At 38.1% G+C, this 20899-nt stretch overlaps 1 protein-coding gene across 1 annotated transcript in view; it reads right to left on the reverse strand.

The window, feature by feature from the left end:
- Window positions 1-20899, reverse strand: part of Wdfy3 (WD repeat and FYVE domain containing 3) — a 265342-nt gene that overhangs the window by 20047 nt on the left and 224396 nt on the right. The window contains exons 46-57 of the mRNA XM_042668429.1: window positions 19969-20132; window positions 17204-17352; window positions 16479-16599; window positions 15181-15266; window positions 13090-13170; window positions 9975-10029; window positions 9515-9634; window positions 6900-7017; window positions 5810-5916; window positions 4474-4627; window positions 813-904; window positions 391-603 (exon numbers count right to left, since the gene is read on the reverse strand). Coding sequence (XP_042524363.1) covers window positions 391-603; window positions 813-904; window positions 4474-4627; window positions 5810-5916; window positions 6900-7017; window positions 9515-9634; window positions 9975-10029; window positions 13090-13170; window positions 15181-15266; window positions 16479-16599; window positions 17204-17352; window positions 19969-20132 — 1460 coding nt within the window. The remainder of the gene's footprint in view (window positions 1-390; window positions 604-812; window positions 905-4473; window positions 4628-5809; window positions 5917-6899; window positions 7018-9514; window positions 9635-9974; window positions 10030-13089; window positions 13171-15180; window positions 15267-16478; window positions 16600-17203; window positions 17353-19968; window positions 20133-20899) is intronic.

Below are 20899 nucleotides of genomic sequence, written 5' to 3' on the forward strand. Positions count from 1 at the left end.
GCGCCAGTATGAACTTTTCTAAGTGTATATATTACTTTGTCATTTTGCTGCCTACAGTCAGCACAAGTTTCCCTCTGCATCCAAAAGAAAACCCATCTCTGGGGCCTACCAGCCCCAATGCTGGTACTTCAGCAGGTCCAGGAAAACATTCCCTACAATCTGTTGGTAAAACTCTGTTTAAATAACAAAAGTATCTCATTATTCAGACTGTATAAGTGAAGAGAAAGCAATAATCTAGCAATCTATGAAATCTAATGGGTAATACGGATGGTGCTTTATTTAATTTGTTTAAAAATTAATTACTACATGGTTGTCTACCATCTAGAGAAATATTGCAGAGCTTAAAAATGGAAGCAGAACACACTAATGATAATAAAAGCACATTCATACCTGTTTTGGGATCTGACCAAAGTTATTAATGAACCCGATGGTGGCTGTCTCTTTCAGCGGATCATTTATGTTGTAGATATCCACTTGACCCTCATAAAAAAGGTGATGGAATACATTGACAGCTTCTACTGCAGCAGGGCCCTGTTGCTTATAGCCAAAGATCAAGTCAATCCACTCATGCAGATGGGCGCTCACGTAGTCACATTCCAAAGCCTGAGATTCCAAAACATAGGCTGAGTCACAGGATGTCTTTTATTACTTACTCAAAAAGTAAAACAAAGTTTCTAGTGGTCAAAAGGAACTAAAATATGTCGAAAAACATTATTAGTAACATAAAGCAAATTCTTCTATACTACAGGTCCTCCTGTAGTGTGGTCATGACCACATGAAAGCCAATCTGCAGTACAGGGCAACCTCATTACCTCACGGTGGACTCTGATGAATTCTCGAGGATCTCCTTTCGCCCAGGGTGGAAGAATAACGTCTCCAAGCTTAGTGCCATTTTGTTTACAGCCTATGCAATTAGGATACATTAGAAAGAAAACGAGAGAATGAGATAAATGGCAATTTCCTACTAAAGTGACAGAGAAATACTGTGAAGATTCACTACCAGAATCAGATGGTTTCATTACAGAAGGTCCCTGGAAAAATCATGGATCCTGACACCTCCCCAACCACTTTCCTTTCCTGCAAGACTCACAAATAGTATATTGCTAACATATACCGTCCTCCTAGATACAGTTTATGGAAGGCTGTTCATCTCAGGGCTCCTTTTCAATGAAACATTTTGTGAGACTCCTTTTTGGAGTCTCCTGGAGAAAACTGCAGTCTATAAAGCCTCTCATATTACTGACACTTAAATTCCCCAGGGAGCAGTGCAGAACTGAGGGGTATTTCAAAGTGAAGATTCTTATTAAAAAGTGAGACCTGAAACAAGGTAATGTTGTGCTGTTCTTGCATCATTTAAAAGAAAAAAAAATATTCGGAAAAACTACGGGACTACCTCGAAGAAATAAAAACATCATGTTATAATAAAACATCTAGATAATATTTATAATACTTAAATTGTAGCCAGATGATCCTGAAATACTAAAGAAACCATTTGCCATAAAATATACTCACAAACAAATGTATTAAGTAGGATTTAATATTTAAGGAGATAAGTTCTTCATTTTGAAATAGCTCCAGAAAGTAATTGAAGTTTAGTTTTTACAGGTTTAAATGAGATTATCATTGTAAAACTTGAGTATACACAATGTTGACTTACTAAATTCACAGTAGTTGGTTGTTTAATTAGAAATAGAAAAGCGTAGTAGTTGTAACAAGACCATAGCCAATTACTTCCCTCAAAACCCATTTTGTCAACATCATAGTTATTTGCTTATTTACAAGGTGATCCCTGAAGTATTTTCCTCTCCCCTCCCTATTCTTCCCATCTAGATACTAGATACGAGATTCTTATCAGAGATTATTTGCAAAGATTTTCAATTTCCTATGCTATTTCCTCCCACCCTCCCTTAAAAAAAATTCTGTCAGTAGTGGGGATTGAACTGAAGGTCGTAAGATTGCCCGGCAAGCACTATGTCCCAAGTGAAGCCTCCAACTCTTTTGGTTTCCAGTTATTTTTCAGAGATTGTCTCAGGCCTATTGTCTGGGCAGGCTTTGGATCAATATCCTTCTATTTGCATCTCTTGCATAGCTGGGATTACAGAACTACACCACACACCTGTCTTCTTCTTTCACAGGACCTTAGAACCTTTTTGCCCAGGCTAACCTCACTCTGCCATCCTACTATTTCATCTTCTTGGTAGGCGAAAGCCACCATTCCCATTTATCTCTTTATTTGCTTGACAAAGTTTTCAATTTTGGCGAAGACCAATTTGTCCTTCGTTGTTGCTGATTGTGCTTGTCATAACATACCTCACAACCCACTGCCAAAGTTAAGACCTTGAAGACATATCCTAAGGTTTTTCATATAGTAGTTTTGTGATTTTAGATTTGAAATAGTGATTTTGATAAGTGTGTGATTTCGAGATAGTAAGATGATGTGTTATGAAGGTGAATACAACAAAAGATATGATCCTCTTTTTATTTACTCATATTAAAGTGGTTGGTTTGGGTGGGCTTGTAGATGGTCCAGCTGGGCACTTTATAACAGAGATTATAATTAATCTAGTATTTATGGAAGACTGGGGTCTCTTTATTTCTGTACCTGTCCCATTTTTATCTCTTTGTAAGAGGTGTCCTTAGGGGAGGAAGGCAGCATTCTTCAAGTCAATCATAGAGGAACACAAGCAAGCAAATGCTATAGCACATGGTGTTGGTTGTGTGCTAAGCAGCCTCTCCATTCCTGCTCTAGAGTGAGATTCAGGTTGTTAAAGGTAATGGAGACTTTTGCTGGTAGGGATACTAAAGTTTATTATCCTTCCCACTGAGACTCATTTCAGCAAGTTAGGATTGAAAAATTAGCCTTGAAGAATTAAAAAAAAAAACAAAACAAAACCAAAAAAACCCCAAAACTGGGTACCAGTGGCTCATGTCTAGAATCCTAGTACACAGGAGGTCTAGCTACTTGCTAGATCTGAGGATCATTGTTTGAAGCCAGCCCAGGCAGGAAAGTCTGTGAGTCTCTAATCTCTACTATACCAAAAAAGCTGGAAATGGAGCTGTGGCTCAAGTGGTAAAATGCTAGCCTTGAGCTAAAGAAGAAACTCAGGGACAGTGCCCGACCCTGAGTTCAAGCTCCAGTACTGACACAAAACAAAAGAAAAAAGAAAAAGAAATCCATGTAAATGTAATGGATATGAGTATTTCCCTGATTTTTCTGTTAATGAAAATTTAAAGGCTTTGAGCTAATGATTTATATGCTAAAATCTAAAAAACAGAAAACACATGTATCAAAAAAAATACCTGGCACAAATGTTCTAAAGTGAAAACAATGGAATTGTGCTATGTTTTTCAAAGAAAGCTTAAAATGCACATATCAACAAATTGTGTTCAAGAAATTGTAGCCAAAGTCAAATCAACTTCCTCTAAATGCTAGGTAATAAAAAGCCCAGCGGAGGAAATTCCTCTCCTTTTTATAAATACTGAGTTAGTACTATTTTTTCCTTAAAGGAAGAATCCTAACAAGACAAAGAAAAGGGGTTTACTTAGATATTTATTTATTATTTTCTTTCGTGCCAGTCCTGTACTTGAACTCAGAGCCTGGGTACTTTTTTTGCTCAACGTAGTGCTTTGCCACTTGAGCTAGAACTCTACTTCTGGCCTTATTCTATGTACTTCATTGGTGATAAGGGTCTCATGGACTTTCATGGCTCTGGCTGGCTTTGAACCTCAATCTTCAGAAGTCAGTTTCCTCAGTAGCTAGGATTATAGGCATGGGTCACTGATATTTGGTTTAGTTATTTTTAAATTCTTATTTTAAGAAACTTTAGCACATAAACTAAACAGAGAATGCTTCAGGTAATATGCAAGATTAAAATGATCCATGAAAAACTTTGCTATGCTGCTCATGGCTGTTAGTGGATTTCAATGGTAACAGCTTTCAAACTCACCTTCATGTCACCTTTGTTTTCACTGAAATCCCCAAATCTGACCAACAGATGGAATCTCTAACAATTTTTAAAATGTTTCCTGGCCTGTTGGTTTGAAACAACCCTTTTGGGAAATAAACTCATATATACACACCCAACTACAGTAAATATCAGTAACTGAAACTATGGGAAATCTTTTTTTTTTTTTGGTCGGTCGTGGGGCTTGAACTCTGGGCCTGGGCGCTGTCCCTCAGCTCTTCAGCTCAAGGTGAGCGCTCTACCACTTGAGCTACAGCGCCACTTCCGATTTTCTGGTGGTTTATTGGAGATAGGAGTCTCACGGTCTCTCCTGCCCGGGCTGGCTTTGAACCGCGATCCTCAGATCTCAGCCTCCTGAGTAGCTAGGATTACAGGCGTGAGCCTCCGGCGCCCGGCTGGAAATCTTTTCTTATTAATGTTTGCTGCAGATAATTTTCAGAAAAGTGACTTGTTTCTATCAGTCTTTCCTTGACTAACTTTTTTAGGTTAGTGGCATAGCTATACATACCTAGATCAAAGTTGTTGGAGTTGAACAGGAACTCGGGTAAGTAAAAGAACTCTGGGATAAGTTCTTTCACGTCTGCCATGTTGTGCTTTGACGCTGAGTACCAGGCCTCCCGCACACTGTGGAACATCCGGTCAGCTAGGTCAAAGTGACCACCCTGTGGCAAAATGAGAAGGCATCTCACTAGATAGAACCATCCTCACCTCACAGCTCCTGTCCAGTTCACAGGCTTGAAAATCTCAAATGCTTGATGACATTTCAATTTCTCATTGTGCTATGTTAAAAATGCAAGATTAAGGGGCTGGGAAGGTGGGTCAGCAGTAGAGCGCTTGCCTTGCATGCGTGAGGCCCTGGGCTCCATTCCTCAGCACCACATAAGCAGAAAAAGCTGGAAGTGGTGCTGTGGCTCAAGTGGTAGAGCGCTAGCCTTGAGCTGAAGAGCTGAGGGACAGCGCCCAAGCCCAGAGGTCAGGCCCCACGACAGAACAAAAAAAAAGCAAGATTAAAAAATAATCAACAAAAAAATCCAATATTCTTTGGAATTTTCCTTACAAAGAATGCTCAATGTATTTTGTTTTATAATGAAAATGAAATCCAATCAAATACAATGATTGTAAAAAGTCATTTAAGGAATAAATTTTGAGGTGGGAGAGCAGGAATGTAAAGAAATATGAATACTTTTATAGTTTGGTAATATTCTACTAGAAAAAATTCTAATGTAAGCCATTACCGTTAGAAGTAGTCAAGTTACATTAGATATATAATGTGACAAGTTTTCATAATAATGAGAATGAAGTAGAGAATTCAAAGTATGATCAGAAAGTTATACGTTGACAAATAAGTTCAACTAGGAAAGGTGTATTACTTTCCCTATGGAAGCTCCTAGATACACTACCCTTCTCCTCTAATCAAGGGCCCCTAACTATGTTTGAAGTGATCATGGCACAATTTGTCTTAAGAGATGTTCACTGTGAAAAAATACCGAAGCCTTCCATCCAATGGCTACCAAGGTTTTTCCCAGACTGGCCCCATTTCCTTTCTTAACCCCCTCCCCTCCTCCCCCACCAGGGCCCATGACTTCACACACACACTGCATTCTGGACCTGGCTAGAAAGTGCAAGCTACTTACTTAACTGAAGGACTCCAGTACTTTTTATTCTAAATGAAGTATTATTAACCAATTTTGGTCTACCAATTAATTCTACTTGAATTCTGATTGGCTACTTATCACTACTAAAGCTTTGCAGTTTTTTTTTTAAAATAAGGCATAGTAACAATATTTTTTAAATGAGAAGCAGGCTTGAGCAGAATGGTAAAATCCCAAATTTAAGAGTTTTACCTGTAGTCTTAAGAATATCTGGGTAAAAGGCTCCATCCTTACAAGGTATGAGGCCACAATCATTGCAGATGAATAATGGGTCCCGTAGTGGTAGGCTGGAGTTTCTCCTGTTTCAAACAATTACAGTGTCATTGAAAACAAAAGGAAACAAAAAAAACTCATCAACATTCACTAATAGGCTTGAAAAGTCTAGTAATTTTAACTGTGATGACTGCAACAGTAAATGCAGTTAACTGCTGGCACTTTTAGCAGGAAAACTTACCATGATACCACTATCCCTTGTGCACATTATCTGGCACTAATCCAAAGGATTTATTCATGGTCTGTCCCCTAAAAGTTAGCAAACCTTCCAGTATCACGTTTTGAGGTCTACTGCTGAATGCTAACCCTTAATAACATAGTCTTCCAATGAAGCAGAATATTATCTTGTAACTATTTTTAAATTAGGTTCTGGCTGTGCAACTATATATTTCTCTAAATTGCTGTACATAAATATATTATGTATTGTTATTATGTATCCTCCTTAGCAGAGGCTGAGAGAGAGAGAGAGAGAGAGAGAGAGAGAGAGAGAGAAACACAACTTATAGTACTTATAGTCATACTAAGAGGTTTAGGCTTCCCCTACTTCTGTTTTGCCCATTTGAAGAGGAAACATAATAAATATCAAACATAAATTTCAACAGTAAGTTATATAGTTTAAGAAAGGAGTGAATTCATATTTTTAAACATTTTTAGCCTGTAAGAGGGCTAAAGCATGACTCGATAAAGTTAAAAGAGAGCCAATATGTGAAAGTGTATCCTGGACCAAACCTGACTAAAGATGGAAGGTAGATTATGATAGGACCCTTCTGACACTTGCAAAGCAGACATACTGAGGTTTCTGCTGAAGAGCTGGCTACAAATGCCTTTGAGGCATGACTATACTTTTGCATGCAAAATTCGGATTTTCCTGCTCTAATTATTTATATGCAGGTGTGCACCTATATAAAGATATGTAAGCAGCTTGAGGAACTGTGCAAAGATGCCAGACTACTAATGGATTACATCTGAAACTTAGGTACAAAGCCCAATGACAGAAAAAGTTGCTTACCATTAGGGTCCTCCCAATCTTTATACCGCTTCTTATACTGAGCCAGTCGTTCATCTGTCTGTGCTCCCATTGGTTTGGCCAGGTTTCTAAATGTCTTGGGATTGGTAAGATCTACCTCCTAGAATATAAAACAAAACTCAATGTCAAGTCCCTTAAATTCTGGCAATCTAGATATAATACCTAACTGATTATTTATAAATCTGCTAGCATGGGTGGGATAGAATACAGAGCTGAAATCTTGAAGAAAAGTGTGTGTACTATTCACCCGTATTTTATAAAAAGATACTCCCTCCAAATTCACTCATGATTTCACTTTCCTCAAACTAAAGCAACCAGAAATTCATTATTTCTTAAAGAACCTATCAGATCAAATGACATCCAACTGCAATGATTTTTTTTAGTCTACCAGCAATATTTGAAAAGTTCATCTTGTGCCGACCTAGTTCATATACTTGAAAGGAAACTTACTCCCTTAGGTTTTAAAAGCAAAAAGTTGAAATATGTGCCTGTGGCATATTTGTCTTTTTATAGGGCACCATAACTGACAAAATTTACTTTAAAAAATCTTTTGTAGCCAGTGCCTCATGTAATCCTAACTACTCAGGGGGCTGAGATCTGAAAATCAGGGATCAACAGTTCAAAACCATCCTGGACAGGAATGTCATGACACTCTTATCTTCAATTAGCCATCAAAAAGTCAGAAATGGAGCTGTGGCTCTAACCTTGAGTAAAAACCTGTGGTACAGCTCTAACCTTGAGTAAAAAAGCTCACACACACACATCTTTTGCAGGAGAAACTGAACAACATAGATGAATATAAGTTTAATTATTATATTGTCCTTGCCAAGTCTACATGCAAAGTACATTATACTTAAGTCAACAAATACTAAATAGGGTCAGACAAATAACTTACTGTAAACAAAAACTAATGAGAATAAAAAGAGATAAAAAGAACCATGGCACAAGACTATAATGCATTTGGGGAGTAAAGTAGACAGAGGAGAGAAAGAAGAGTGTTCTCCATCAAAGGGGTGATGTCTGAATGTGTCTTCAGTAATGCATTGAGCTAGCCAGGTGAATTATTGGTGGAGAAGAGATACAGGTGTTATGTAGGTGTTCAGGTGAATTCCAGACAGGCTCAACTGCCTGGAAAAAGCTACAGATGAATGAGAGTGGGAACTGGGGCAAGCGGGACAGCAGTGAGGGAAATATATGGGAACATAGAGGTACGACACAGAAATGCATGGAGAGAATGACGAACAGGAGTAAAAGGGGACCTGTGACATTCCTGTGAGATACATGTTCAAGTCTACAGTCCCCTATTCTCTGCGCAAAAAAAGTACTTAAATCTTTTTGGATTTCCTACATCTTTCTTTGGTTAACTTAAAGGAAAAATATTTGTATTTTTTATCAGCCTTTACTCCAGAGCTTTTCTTCTATTGCGTGAATTTATGTACCAAAATGTGTACTAGGTACGCATATTAACAGTAGATGCAGCATACAGATTCAAATGTAAATGCGAAATGTATTCACAATCATGTTGAGAAGGTTGAGTTCCATTCTTTCATTACACTAACATTTTCTGAGGATAGCTTTCCCTCTTTCCCTAATATAATGTACAAAATTTCCAATGATCAAAGCATCCCAGACTTTTTGTTGTTGTTGTTTGTATTCAGACTGAACTTGCTTGAGCCTAGTATTTTGTTTTTGGTTTGATTTTCATGGTCTTGTGCACTAAGGGCTTGAACTGGCCTCAAAAGCTTATTCTCCTACATCTGCCTCTGGTATAGCTGAGACTGTAGGTACGAGCCACCACACCTGGCTCAATTTTAAGAGTAACTTTTTTTTTTTTGGTCCAGTCGTGGGGCCTGAACTCTGGCCTGGGCACTGTCCCTCAGCTCTTCAGCTCAAGACTAGCGCTCTACCACTTGAGCCACAGCGCCACTTCTGGCTTTTTTTTTTCTGCTTATGTGGTGCTGAGGAATCGAATCCAGGGCCTCAGGCATGCAAGGCAAGTGCTCTACCACTGAGCCACCTTCCCAGCCCCCTCTTTTCTTTTCTTTCTTTCTTCCTTCCTTCCTTTCTTTCTTTTTGCATGCTTGTTTATTGAGAGCCAAACTTTTCTTATTTTGCCCCATAACTGGTTCATCAGAACTAATTCAATAGGAGGTAAAATAAGAAAGGAGAGGTAACATTTATATGTGATTACTTACTGATACCTACTCAATCATGAACATGCTTACTTGTGAAAAATATTCTTCTAAGGCTTCTTGGAAAAGTATAAAAAAATTCCTTTTATCTGGTGGAATATTTTGCAGAAAGGCCATTTCACTTTTTTCTAGCAAACAATCCAAACTACAGAGATGGGGTCTGACACTAACCAATGAAGGCAAATTAATTATCACTCAAGGAAACTGAGGCATTGTAAGTGGGTCAATTATTTAAACTTGTTTAAACTTGTTTACAAGACTAAGCTGAAATACTTCTCATCACCTTGAAATAGATAGTGCCTACTGGGGAGCTAAACTACAAAGTAAATAAAATATTGGGCAATTTTAATACTTAATTTATTTCTGCAAATGTATCCTTTTGAGTTAAACTGTCTTGAGATTTACCTCTGAGTCGTAATCTGCAAGGATCCAGGGAAAAACTGGGTACTGCATGAGATCATTGTACGATCTGCCAGCCAGAGTGTTCAAATGCATCAAATACTGGAAGTTGCTGATTTCACCTCTCTTGAAAAAGATAATATTCATTTTAGAGAATCATTTATTGCTACTATGCTTATTAAAAAATGATGCACAAGGCAGCTTCTTCTGAACAGATTTCAGAAAAAACAAAAAACTCTCCCCCCCCCAAAAAAACAACAACAACAAAGTTTTCTTTATCGTATACATTTTATGCGGCCCGGGCAGGAAAATCTGTGAGACTGTTATCTCCAATAAACTACTCAGAAAAAGCTGGAAGTAGTGCTGTAACTGAAGTAACAGAGCTCTAGCCTTGAGCACAAGAGGCATAGACACTTATACCACTGATTATAAAGTACTAGGGAAATTATCTGTTCATTAAGCTTACCTCCCATCTCTGAGTCACAGACTTCTCTCCAACCAAAGTGCTAAGCAATCCAGATCTTAAAAAAAAAAAATACAAAATAAAACAATTTATAGGCAACATAGTTTTAAGATGAGCAGGTCTGGAGTTGAAAAACTTAAGTCACCTGATGCAGGAATTTTTCAGACTACAGGGGACCTAAGGGGTTATGAAATCATCTTAAAGGTTATCACCAACATTTTGAAATACAAAACAGAACTGAAGAAGATGGTGAATATCAACAAAAGTATTTCCTTTTAAGTTTTTCATTCAGCATGTGTGCACAGGGATTTAATGTTTTATATGCATGTGTGTATCCATTGGTAAGTGTATATACATACACACATATATAACTCTATGCCTAATAGACACAGCCCTCCACATCCAATAAATGTGTCAATATTTAAACTTTTTTACATGTTTAGGATAAAAAGCTTCTTATCATTTTGAAATACATATATAAAGTCTAGGTCGTGATCAAGAGTTGGAAAAAACATAACTTTTTAATTTTCAATAAAACTATGTAAACAGATCCAAAGTTAACTAAGAGAAGTAAATGTTGAGTAGCTTACATATATAAAGGCATATAATACATCTCCTAACAGTGATACTGAATAAGTATGACTATTTTATACTATATACATATTATATACTATATTTATATAGTATTTAAATAGTTGCTTATATATAATTTTTTTTTTTTTTTGTCAGTCGTGGGCCTGAACTCTAGGCCTGGGCGCTGTCCCTCAGCTCTTCAGCTCAAGGCGAGCGCTCAACCACTTGAGCTACAGTACCACTTCCGGTTTTCTGGTGGTTTATTGGAGATAGGAGTCTCACGGTCTCTCCTGCCCGGGCTGGCTTTGAACCTCGATCCTCAGATCTCAGCCTCCTGAGTAGCTAGGATTACAGGCGTGAGCCACCAGCGCCCGGCGCTTATATATAATTTTAGATAGTATATAAACTTTATTTAAGGTTTATCACCTTTATAATATTGGTAATTAAGGACAGAGCAAGGAACAGGAAGAGAGTCTTTATGTACTTTATTATCTGAAAGGAAATCAGTAGATGTAAATTTTAGATTGTCACAGTCATATACAGCTCAGTAGTACAGACACCACACTTTATATAAATTCTCTCAATCAGGTAAATTAAATAAGCAAGTCAGTCTCTCTCTTCAAAAGCAGCATGAGTTAGAATTTTGAAAAGACCTCTCTGCTCTCTCTGCTCTTTTCTAGCTCTCAGCTTTTTCCTTCTCTTCTCTTACCCAGCTCCCTTCTCTTTTCTAGCTCTCGCTGCTCTTTTCTAGCTCTCTCTGCTCTCTCTGCTCTTTTCTAGCTCTCTCTGCTCTCTCTCTCTGCTCTTTTCTAGCTCTTCTCTTTTCTAGCTTTTTTCTCTCTTTTCTAGCTCTCAGCTCTTTCCTTCTCTTCTCTTTCCCAGCTCCCTTCTCTTTTCTAGCTCTCTCTGCTCTTTTCTAGCTCGTCTCTAGCTCTTCTGTTTTCTCTTTTCTAGCTCTCTCTTAATTCTTTTCCCCATCTCTCTTTCTTTCCCAGCTCTCTTTCCCAGGCCTTTCCCCACCGCGTGGAGGACCAAGATGGCCTGGTGCCAGCCTGAACGATGAATAAACCTACCCCTTACCTGAAAAAAAAAAAAAGAATTTTGAAAAGAAACATTCAGATTAGAAGAACTCTTAAAAGTTAAAGAACTGTGAATTCAACACAGAGGTAAAAATAATGAGACAGCAAGTTCAAGCTGATCTGTTACAGGGAAAAGAACCAACAATTTGCTTAACAGTACAAATCAATCTATCTATCTATCTATCTATCTATCTATCTATCTATCTATCTATCTATCTATCTATCTATCTATCTATCTATCTATCTATCTATCTGCCTATCTATCTATCTATCTATCTGCCTATCTATCTATCTGCCTATCTGCCTACCTATCTATTTCTGGTAGTAGGGAGCAAACCCAGAGTCTTGTGCATGGTAGCATAGCATGCCACCACTGAACTGCAGCCTAATCTCTCTAACTTGCCATCCTTCTGACTCTGCCTTCCAAGTGTTGAGATTATATGAGTGTTCCTCCATGCCTTTCTTACTTCCTATTTTATGTTAACCACAACACAATGGTTTACAACAGAGTATCATTCTGATGTTAACAGAAGCATGTATTTAGTATTTATATTTGCTAAGCCTTAGCTACAGAAAAATGAAAGCAAAAAAGGAAAAGTAGTCTAAGATTAAAAATATCCTTAACAGAGTAAAAGGAACCAGTGACAGGTCTACATATATACCAGCTCAAGTTTAAATTTATATGTCAAACAAAAGAGAAAGGTAGATCAATTTGCAACAAACAAGGTAAGCAGAGGGGTGATAAATATCTTATAGAGAAATCCCCTATGAACAAATAGTAAGAATTCAAAGAATGGGCAAAGGATGTAGGTCACATAATGAACAACAAACCTTGCTTACTAGTAATTAATAAAATACATTTAAAAAATGAAAAGGCATTTTATAAAAATCGGCAAGACCTTAAAAATTAACATAGGAAGCTGTATGATAGATGACTTTATCTAACAATGGTGGAATTTAAACTTTGGTAATTTTTATGGCTATCAGCTTTGTTTTGTGTATCAACAATTTTAAAACTCATGTACCTTATCTTACTACAGACACAACCCTATCACATTTCTAATATAAGAAAACCTGGTACAAGTGAAATATCAACAAATAAGAGAATGCTGTATATATGTGAGTAGGTACTGACTAGAAGTCATTACTTCTGAAGAATTTTCTAAAGGTATGTGAATATATAAATATAATACTGATTGGAAACAGCAGAATAAAGCCTTGTATTCAGAGAATAAATTCAAGTGTACACACAGTAGTATATGTACTTTAAAAGACTAATGGATCAAAATGTGAGCCATTTTGGATTATCCTGATTATGGATACTTTTTTGTTTTTGTCCTAATTTCCAGGATTCAAAGTTTTTTTCCTATTACTCTCCACAGGGACAAACGCAAATGAAACATCAAATAATACTCTCTAGATATGAATCAACTTAAACTCCTGCAAGGAAGAAACAAAGCACCTACCCCTGCTCCACACTGGTGTTGGGCCTTTGTCCAGACACAGATTCTGAACTGTCGGTTAAAGATGGCACTACTGCCAGAAACCTGGAAAATTAAAAACCAGCGTAAAGTTGTAAATGAAGCCTCAGAAGGGTCTAATGATGCCTAAAAAAAGGATAATTCACTTTGATCATCACTGCTGCACGACTTCCATAATAGCCAGAAAGGGGCAGGCAAAGGGACCAGATGACAATCAGAACAACAAATATGACAGTCCACCATCTACTGCTTTGTACTTTTTTCTTTTTTTCTAAGTCATGGGGCTTGAACTCAGCGCCCGGGCTCTGTCCCTGAGCAGTTTTGCTGAAGGCTAGAGCTCTGCCACTTCCTGTCTTCAGGTGGTTAACTGGAGATAAAAGCCTACCTGGCTGGCAGTGAACTGTGATCCTCAGATCTCAGGCCTCCTGAATAGCTAGGATTACAGGCATGAGTGCCCACCTCGGTGCTTTGTACTTTAACCTGAGCTACCATAATACCCAAGCTGGGTTGGAGGGGTAGGGGAGATCACAGTTCCTAACATTGATTTTCAGGAACTGAGTCAACTTAATGAAGCATAACAGATGATTTGATATATTCACCTGACAGCAAGTAATGATGACAGCTAAAAAAATGATAGCAGAGACTTCACCAAACAAATGAAGACACATACCAGAGAGAACTTTTATATACAGTTAGAAGCTTTATCAGAATTGACATATATGTCAATATAAACTTGGGAAAAATTATGAGAAAATTCCTGGAACAAATATGGATCTTGAATGTAACATTACATAGAAGTTTCCAAAGACAAACTCATCTCACTGCAGCCTCTAGTTATGAAGGGCAAATAATTGCCTAGTGTTGAAAACAATACTGTTTTTAGGAATTGGTGTTACTTATATATAAAAAGGGAATCTAGTCCTTAGACCACATTACAGTGGCCCCCTCTCTCCACCACAAGTTATATCTTTGCTTCCTGCAGTTTGGACCAAAGGTGGTCCAAAATATTACATGGGAAACTCCAGAAATAAGTGATTCACAAGTAGCTCCCTATAACATATTATAGAATAATTCCAGTGTATTTTAGTTGTTGTTAATCTCTTACTGTATCTATTTTGAAAGTTAAACTTTGTTACAGAGACATACATATAATAGGAAAAAAGTATTTCCAGTTCTCTGCATCTGAGGAGCCTGAAGGAATATGTAACTCTGAGTAAAGGAGGATGACTGTTCCATACTGTATTGTACTGACACACAGGGTTACCTGATAGCAATTACTTCTTTTGGAAGAAATTTAAACACAAAACTTCTAGTAGCAGAGGAATTGTAGGGATTTATATCTCCCTTCAGACAATAAGACAAAGCTTCTCAAGTCTAAGATGGGTTCACAGAAGCCTTATTATTTGCATATCCCTAGGTATGCCTGTAAGTGCCGGGGTGGTGGTGTACTCTCCTCAGCAACTCAGGAGACAGGCAAGGAGGATCACTGGCTGGAGACCAAAATGGGCTGTCTATATAACAAAACTATCTCATACAATATCTTCAAGTATCACAGGTATGTATATTTTTCTTTAAAAATGTAAAATCTAAATATAGTTGACTACAACTAAATATAGTTTACTATTTTCAAGGAAAAAGGTATACAACTTCCCTTTCAAGGCCAGAAAAGACTTGAGTGAATATAATTTCTAATCAAACTCAGCCATTAAGCTCAATAGCAAGGGATGCTGTGACTTTCATTTTGAAGAAGCCTATTTTGAGCCTGAAATATTTTTTTAAAGCACGATTTGTCCTCTTTTAACATTCAGAGATACACAAAACTATGATACAATAAGCCTTTGATAACCTCCACTGTAAGTTACCAGAAAGAAAAAGTTTCACAATAGAATTGTATCACTCTAAAAGTTATAAAATAATTATAAAGAGATGAACAAAAAATAAATGAATATTGTCTTCAAAGATGTTGACTCACTGATATACATTCTAGATTTTCAAAAGCTAGTTGAACTGGTTGGTAACAGGTTCCCCTCCATATCTTCCCCTCACAGAGTATAAAACATTCTTAATAAACAAGACCTTTGGTAGACTTTGTTCCTAATTCCTTTCTGAAAAGCAAGGAGGTAATTCCGTCCATCTCCAGAGAAAACTTCAACAGCAATAGGCTGAAACAATCAGAGGCAGAGAGAGAGAAAAACCCATTAAGATAAAACAGAAGATCACATGTAAAATTACATATTAACTTTCTAATATTAATTTCTACAATGTTGAAGTTAATTTCTTGACTGGATAGTATTTTAGTTATGAAATCTCTGAAGATTATGCTACACAATGAAATATTTGTTTAATTTTGTTCAATGTATTTAGAAAATCTTTAAAAATAGATAAAATAATTCTAAAATTATGTTTCTAAGATTAAAGATACTATGTAATTTTTTGTATTAGAAAACCAATTATAATGCTGACTTGCCTCAGACACTGGTGGCTCATGCCTCTAATCCTAGCTAACTTAGAAGACTGAGATTTGAGGATTGTGGTTCAAAGCCACCCCAAGCAGGAATGTCTGTAAGATTCTTATCTCTAATAAACTAACAAAAAGCTGGAAGTAGAACTGTGGCTCAAGTGGCGCAGTGCTAGCCACAAATAAAAATGTTCAGGGACAGTGCCCAGGCCCTGAGTCCAAGATCCCAGGACTGACACACACACACACACACAGACTTACAAAGCCACACAGGGCTGGGAAGATGGCTCAGTGGTAGAGCGACACACACACACACACACACACACACACACAGACTTACAAAGCCACACAGGGCTGGGAAGGTGGCTCAGTGGTAGAGCGAGGCCCTGAGTTCAAGATCCCAGGACTGACACACACACACACACACACACACACACTCTCTCTCTCTCTCTCTCTCTCTCTCTCTCTGACTTACAAAGCCACACAGGGGCAGGGAAGGTGGCTCAGTGGTAGAGCGCTTGCCTTGCATGCATGAGGCCCTGGGTTCGATTCCTCAGCACCATATAAGCAAAAAGAAAAAAGCTGGATGTGGCACTGTGGCTCAAGTGGTAGAGTGCTAGCCTTGAGCTGAAGAGCTGAAGGACAGTGCCCAGGCCACAGTTCAGGCCCCACAACCGGACCAAAAAAAAAAAAAAAAAAAGCCACAGGCAAAAATGATTAACAAACATTTAAATCTTAGGTTGTTTTTTTTTTTTTTAAAGAGAGATATGATTTAGTTATGCACTCAGAGGATTGGAGTCTGTCTAAACAATGCAGATGCTTCAGTGGCTTTTCATGGTGCCTACCAGTTTTTAAATGATGCATCTTCCAAACAAAGGAACATGATGAAATCTTTACTGCTACTATATGAACTCACCTGTAAGAGATACCTTCTTTTATGCACTTCTTTGATATCTTCATATGCGAAAATGCTGCAGGTTCTCTTAAGCTGGCTGGGGCCTTGCCTGGCTCCTCTGGGGATAATTGGTTCATGCATACTAGATAGGCAGCCAAGGGAAAGAAGAGAAACAAACACACAGCAAGAGATACGTTCACTGTTTAACAAAGGACCTGCCATTTTAAACGTATGAATAAAAGAGAGGCAAAATATCCAAATTTTCCTTTAAAAATATGTTTAAGAGAATAATCTGGCAGCTACCTGACTGCTCAAGTTTCTAACTTTTCCTCTGGCTTAGTCTTCTGAGTTTCTCTCTACTCACTATCATTTTATTTTTTTATTGATCATGGGGCTTGAAACTCAGGGCCTATGCACTGTCTCTGAGCTTTTTTGCTAAAGGCTAGCGCTCCACTTCTAGTTTTCTGGTGGTTACTTAGAGGTAAAGAGTCTCACAGACTTTCCTGCTTGGGTTGGCCTCTTGAGTCGCTAGGATTATAGGCGTGAGTCACCAAGCTGGCTCCACACTATTAGTACTAACCTAGTACTGCAGAGAAAATGGGAGATGAAGGGAACTCAGCTAATCCCTGCTTGGGATCCAGTCATCCACCTGCCAGGATCCTTGGAGTACATGAGAACACTCTTAGTTACATTTTTTTATCTTATAAAGATGGCTGTACTTTGTGGCTCTTCATTCATTTACTTACTTTGGAGGCAAAGTTTCTATATCTCTTATTTCTCTGGTTGCTGTCATGGTAAACCCATCAATCACATAAAAATGCTCTTTCCCAAAAAGAAGTAGCCCCTCACTGGTATCCAGGCCCTGGACTCGAGCACAACGGTACATGTGTTGGATCTAGAAAGGCACAAATACAATATTCTTTAATATAGTTTTCTTAACTAACTTCAGCTTATTACTATTTTCTGTTATTCTCTTATAGCAACCCTGAGCTAGGCATAACAAAGCTGCATCTAAGCCCTTTAAGAAGCCCTTAGAAAGAAGAGCTGTTTGCAGGGACCGTCAGTAAACCGAAATGGCCTTTTACTCACATTGTCCACCCATCTGTGTACTCCACCTAGCCCTTCCATTTCTCCCAGTGTTCAACAAGGACTATCTATGTGCCAGGCACATGGAACTATGTTCAAAGACACAAGCTGACGAGGTCCCTGATCTCATGGAAGGGACCCACACAATACGCTGAGAAGAAAAGGGGCCTCAGACAAACATGGAAGGAGATTAGAGCACGTGTTCCCTTCAAGAGGGAAGATGATGCAGGGGGAAAATGACATGCAGGGCCAGGGAAAATTCTCAGGCAGGTCTGTAGTTAAAACAGCTATTTGGTGAGATTTCTTAATTTCTCTGAGCTTGTCTGCCCCCGTTCACTTGTGCTGGGATATACAAGATAAAGGACATGGTGCTGTATCTTTCCTGTGAAGTCCTCTGTCCTTTCTCCACAATACTCCCGGGCCCTGTCTTGTGGAATGTGACCGCTTCTCCCTACCTGGATCTTGTCTCCTGGCAGACAAGATGACTGGTATCATTGTAAAAAGCTAAGCCTGGCAGAAGCTCTGATTTCCTCACAGGAGGAGGGTTTACTAAATCTCTCAATGTAACTATTCTTTTCTTTTCAAAGGACAATAGGTTATTCTTAGTAAAAGTCTTTCTTACTTAAACTCTAGTTCAATGTGAGTCAAAGGGAAAAAAAAAATCAGCCACTAAATCAAAGCTAAACAAATGTCAAATAAATGTCAGTTGGAATCCATTTCCTGCACTATTCAAACTCAAACCAATTAGAGCAAACAAGGATTACAAGTTTTAAAAAATGGACAGAAAATACAAAGTTTGTTTCCACTGGTGGGGGAATATAATTAGGAGAGAAGAAATGTTGGCCAAGCAGCACAAATAGGTAGAGCTTGCAGTGGAGAATAAGTTTCAGTCACCTTTCCCATGACACTGTGGCCATGGGTAGCAAAAATTCATTATGTATTTCAAACTGAATGAAATAGGTTAATAAGTCTCCTTACAAAGTGATAAATTAGCGAAGTGTGATGGATGGTTGTGCTAGTTAGCGAGACTGAATCTTTCTGTAATGTTTATAGATAAAAAATCAGAATGTACCAAAATGCAGTTATTACTTGCAATTAAAAATAGTGAAAAATTGAAAACATCCATTTTCACAATTAAAGAAATTTAAGTTACTTCAATAAAAAAAATGGTAGAGTGTGACAGGAAATATTGGGAGCAGGTACAAAGTATTAAGCTAAGTGCTTCCTTCATGGAAGACACATATTCTACACACTGACTAAAACTGAGCTTCCTGACATACTTCACTAGTCACACACATACACTGCCTTCTGAATGTATATACTTTTATAGTTTTCATTTTTGATCTTTTTATAGTTTTAGGCAAGATTTTTCTGGGCATACATTTAAACAGAATTGTTTAAATTATATTCCAGTTTTTGATTACTATTTATTAGCAGTTAGATCTCAAGGGGTATACCAAGAACTAAGTTAATAGGCAAAGAATAAACAGTGATATTCCCTATACAATCCTTCCTTTCCTCCCTCCTCCTGTTCTTTCATTTAAAAGCATATTGTGTGGTTTTATGTGATTGAAATTGTGTAAGGCAATGTAAATAGGAAAAAGAAACAGTGTTTGACTATGAAGAGCTCATTATCTGGAAAGAGATAGATCCAGGAACCAATGCTTATGCAACATTATACAGACAAGGTATAAGTAAGGCATTATGAAGGCACATAGAAGGATATGTAACTAAGCCTGAGCTGGTAATCTGACAGAAAGCTTCCTACATATAGGATTTATAGATATATAGATTAAAGGACAAATAGGATTTAGTAAGATAGAGGTTATGCAAGGGAAGGAGAAAGGGGCATTTGTGGAGGGAAAAACCCCCAGAGCATGAGTACAGAAGTGTGAGTCAAGAAGAGTTAAAAAAATGTGGTAGGTATAATAATGATACAGTGGCATAGATGCCGCAGGGGATCAGGTCACAAGCAGAGTCAGTGAAAGGAGTGGGAAGAACACAGGAAGTACAGGGTAAAACAAGAGAATACCACAGTTTCCCATGAGTGCAAGAGACTAAAGCGTAATTGTAAGACTGGAGGCAGGGATACACATTGGCTGTAGCTGTTTGTGGTAACTAGAAAAACAGAGTTGTAGAGAAAACACAACACAACAAAACAAGACCACACTGTTGAATGATATATACTTGAACTTGCAATAGTGAATTCTTCAGTCTAACAAAGAATTAGGTACCAACTGACAAAACTGGTTCTGGATTAATTTTACATTGTTAAATGTATGTAGAAAAGTCAGGAAACCCTTGAACATGAGAGGAGAACAAATCTCTCGAATTCCTTATTAACAACTTCATTAACCTTTCCCTTAACCACTTATAACTTGTAATGTACCTTAATACAACCCATACTTGTAAAGAAGCACAATACCTTTTCTCCTTCTTCTAAGAGGCGCAGCAAAGTCGCATTGTCTGTTTTCTCTTCCTCTTCCATAGAGCTGCTCTCTGCAATCTGATCTTGTAGCTGGTCCTGGTTCTCCTCATCTCCTCCGTCAGGTGCAGATCGAGAACGTTTTAAAGGGGGCTTGACTAAACCTATAGCACAAAATCCAACAGGGCATATGATATTGTATGTGACAAGGGAGCAGCCGTGTAGGGGCACAGTATAGCCTTATAGAGTTTGGATGTGTCCCCCATAGGTCCACAGATTAAAGGTTGGTCCTCAGTACTTTTTTTTTTTTTTTGGTCGATCATGGGGCTTGAACTCTGGGATTGGGCGCTGTCCCTCAGCTCTTCAGCTACAGCGCCACTTCTGGTTTTCTAGTGGTTTATTGGATATAAGAGTCTCACGGACTTTCCTGCCCGGGCTGGGTTTGAACTGTGATCCTCAGATCTCAGCCTCCTGAGTAGCTAGGATTACAGGCATGAGCCACCGGTGCCTGGCCCTTAGTACTTTTAAAAAGAGAAACCTATGAGAGGAAGGTAGGATATTAGAGGCATGGGCTTGAAGGAGATATTGAGTCCCTCAACTCTTTCCATCTCTCCCTCTGTCTTCTGATCACCATGAGATGGGCAGCTCTTTGTGCCTCCTTGTGTTTTCTGCCATAGTGTATTGACCCTCACAATGATGACTCTCACCATATCGAGACCTAGGAAATTGTTGGCCAAAATGTACATTTACTTTTTACAAGTTGATTTCTCTCAGTTATCTGTCATAGAACAGAAAGTGAACCAACAGTCCTTCCAGTACATTTCCAATTTGAGAGAACCTAGAAGGTACAGGGGAGCCAAGTTTAGTGACTCGTAGCAAAGGGCTGAAAGTTAAAGTGTTGTGTGACCTTAGTAAATTATTTTTTCTTTTT

Source organism: Dipodomys spectabilis, unplaced genomic scaffold (assembly GCF_019054845.1).
Source record: "Dipodomys spectabilis isolate Male_0828 unplaced genomic scaffold, ASM1905484v1 ptg000436l, whole genome shotgun sequence".
In the NCBI taxonomy this organism is placed as follows: Eukaryota; Metazoa; Chordata; class Mammalia; order Rodentia; family Heteromyidae; genus Dipodomys; species Dipodomys spectabilis.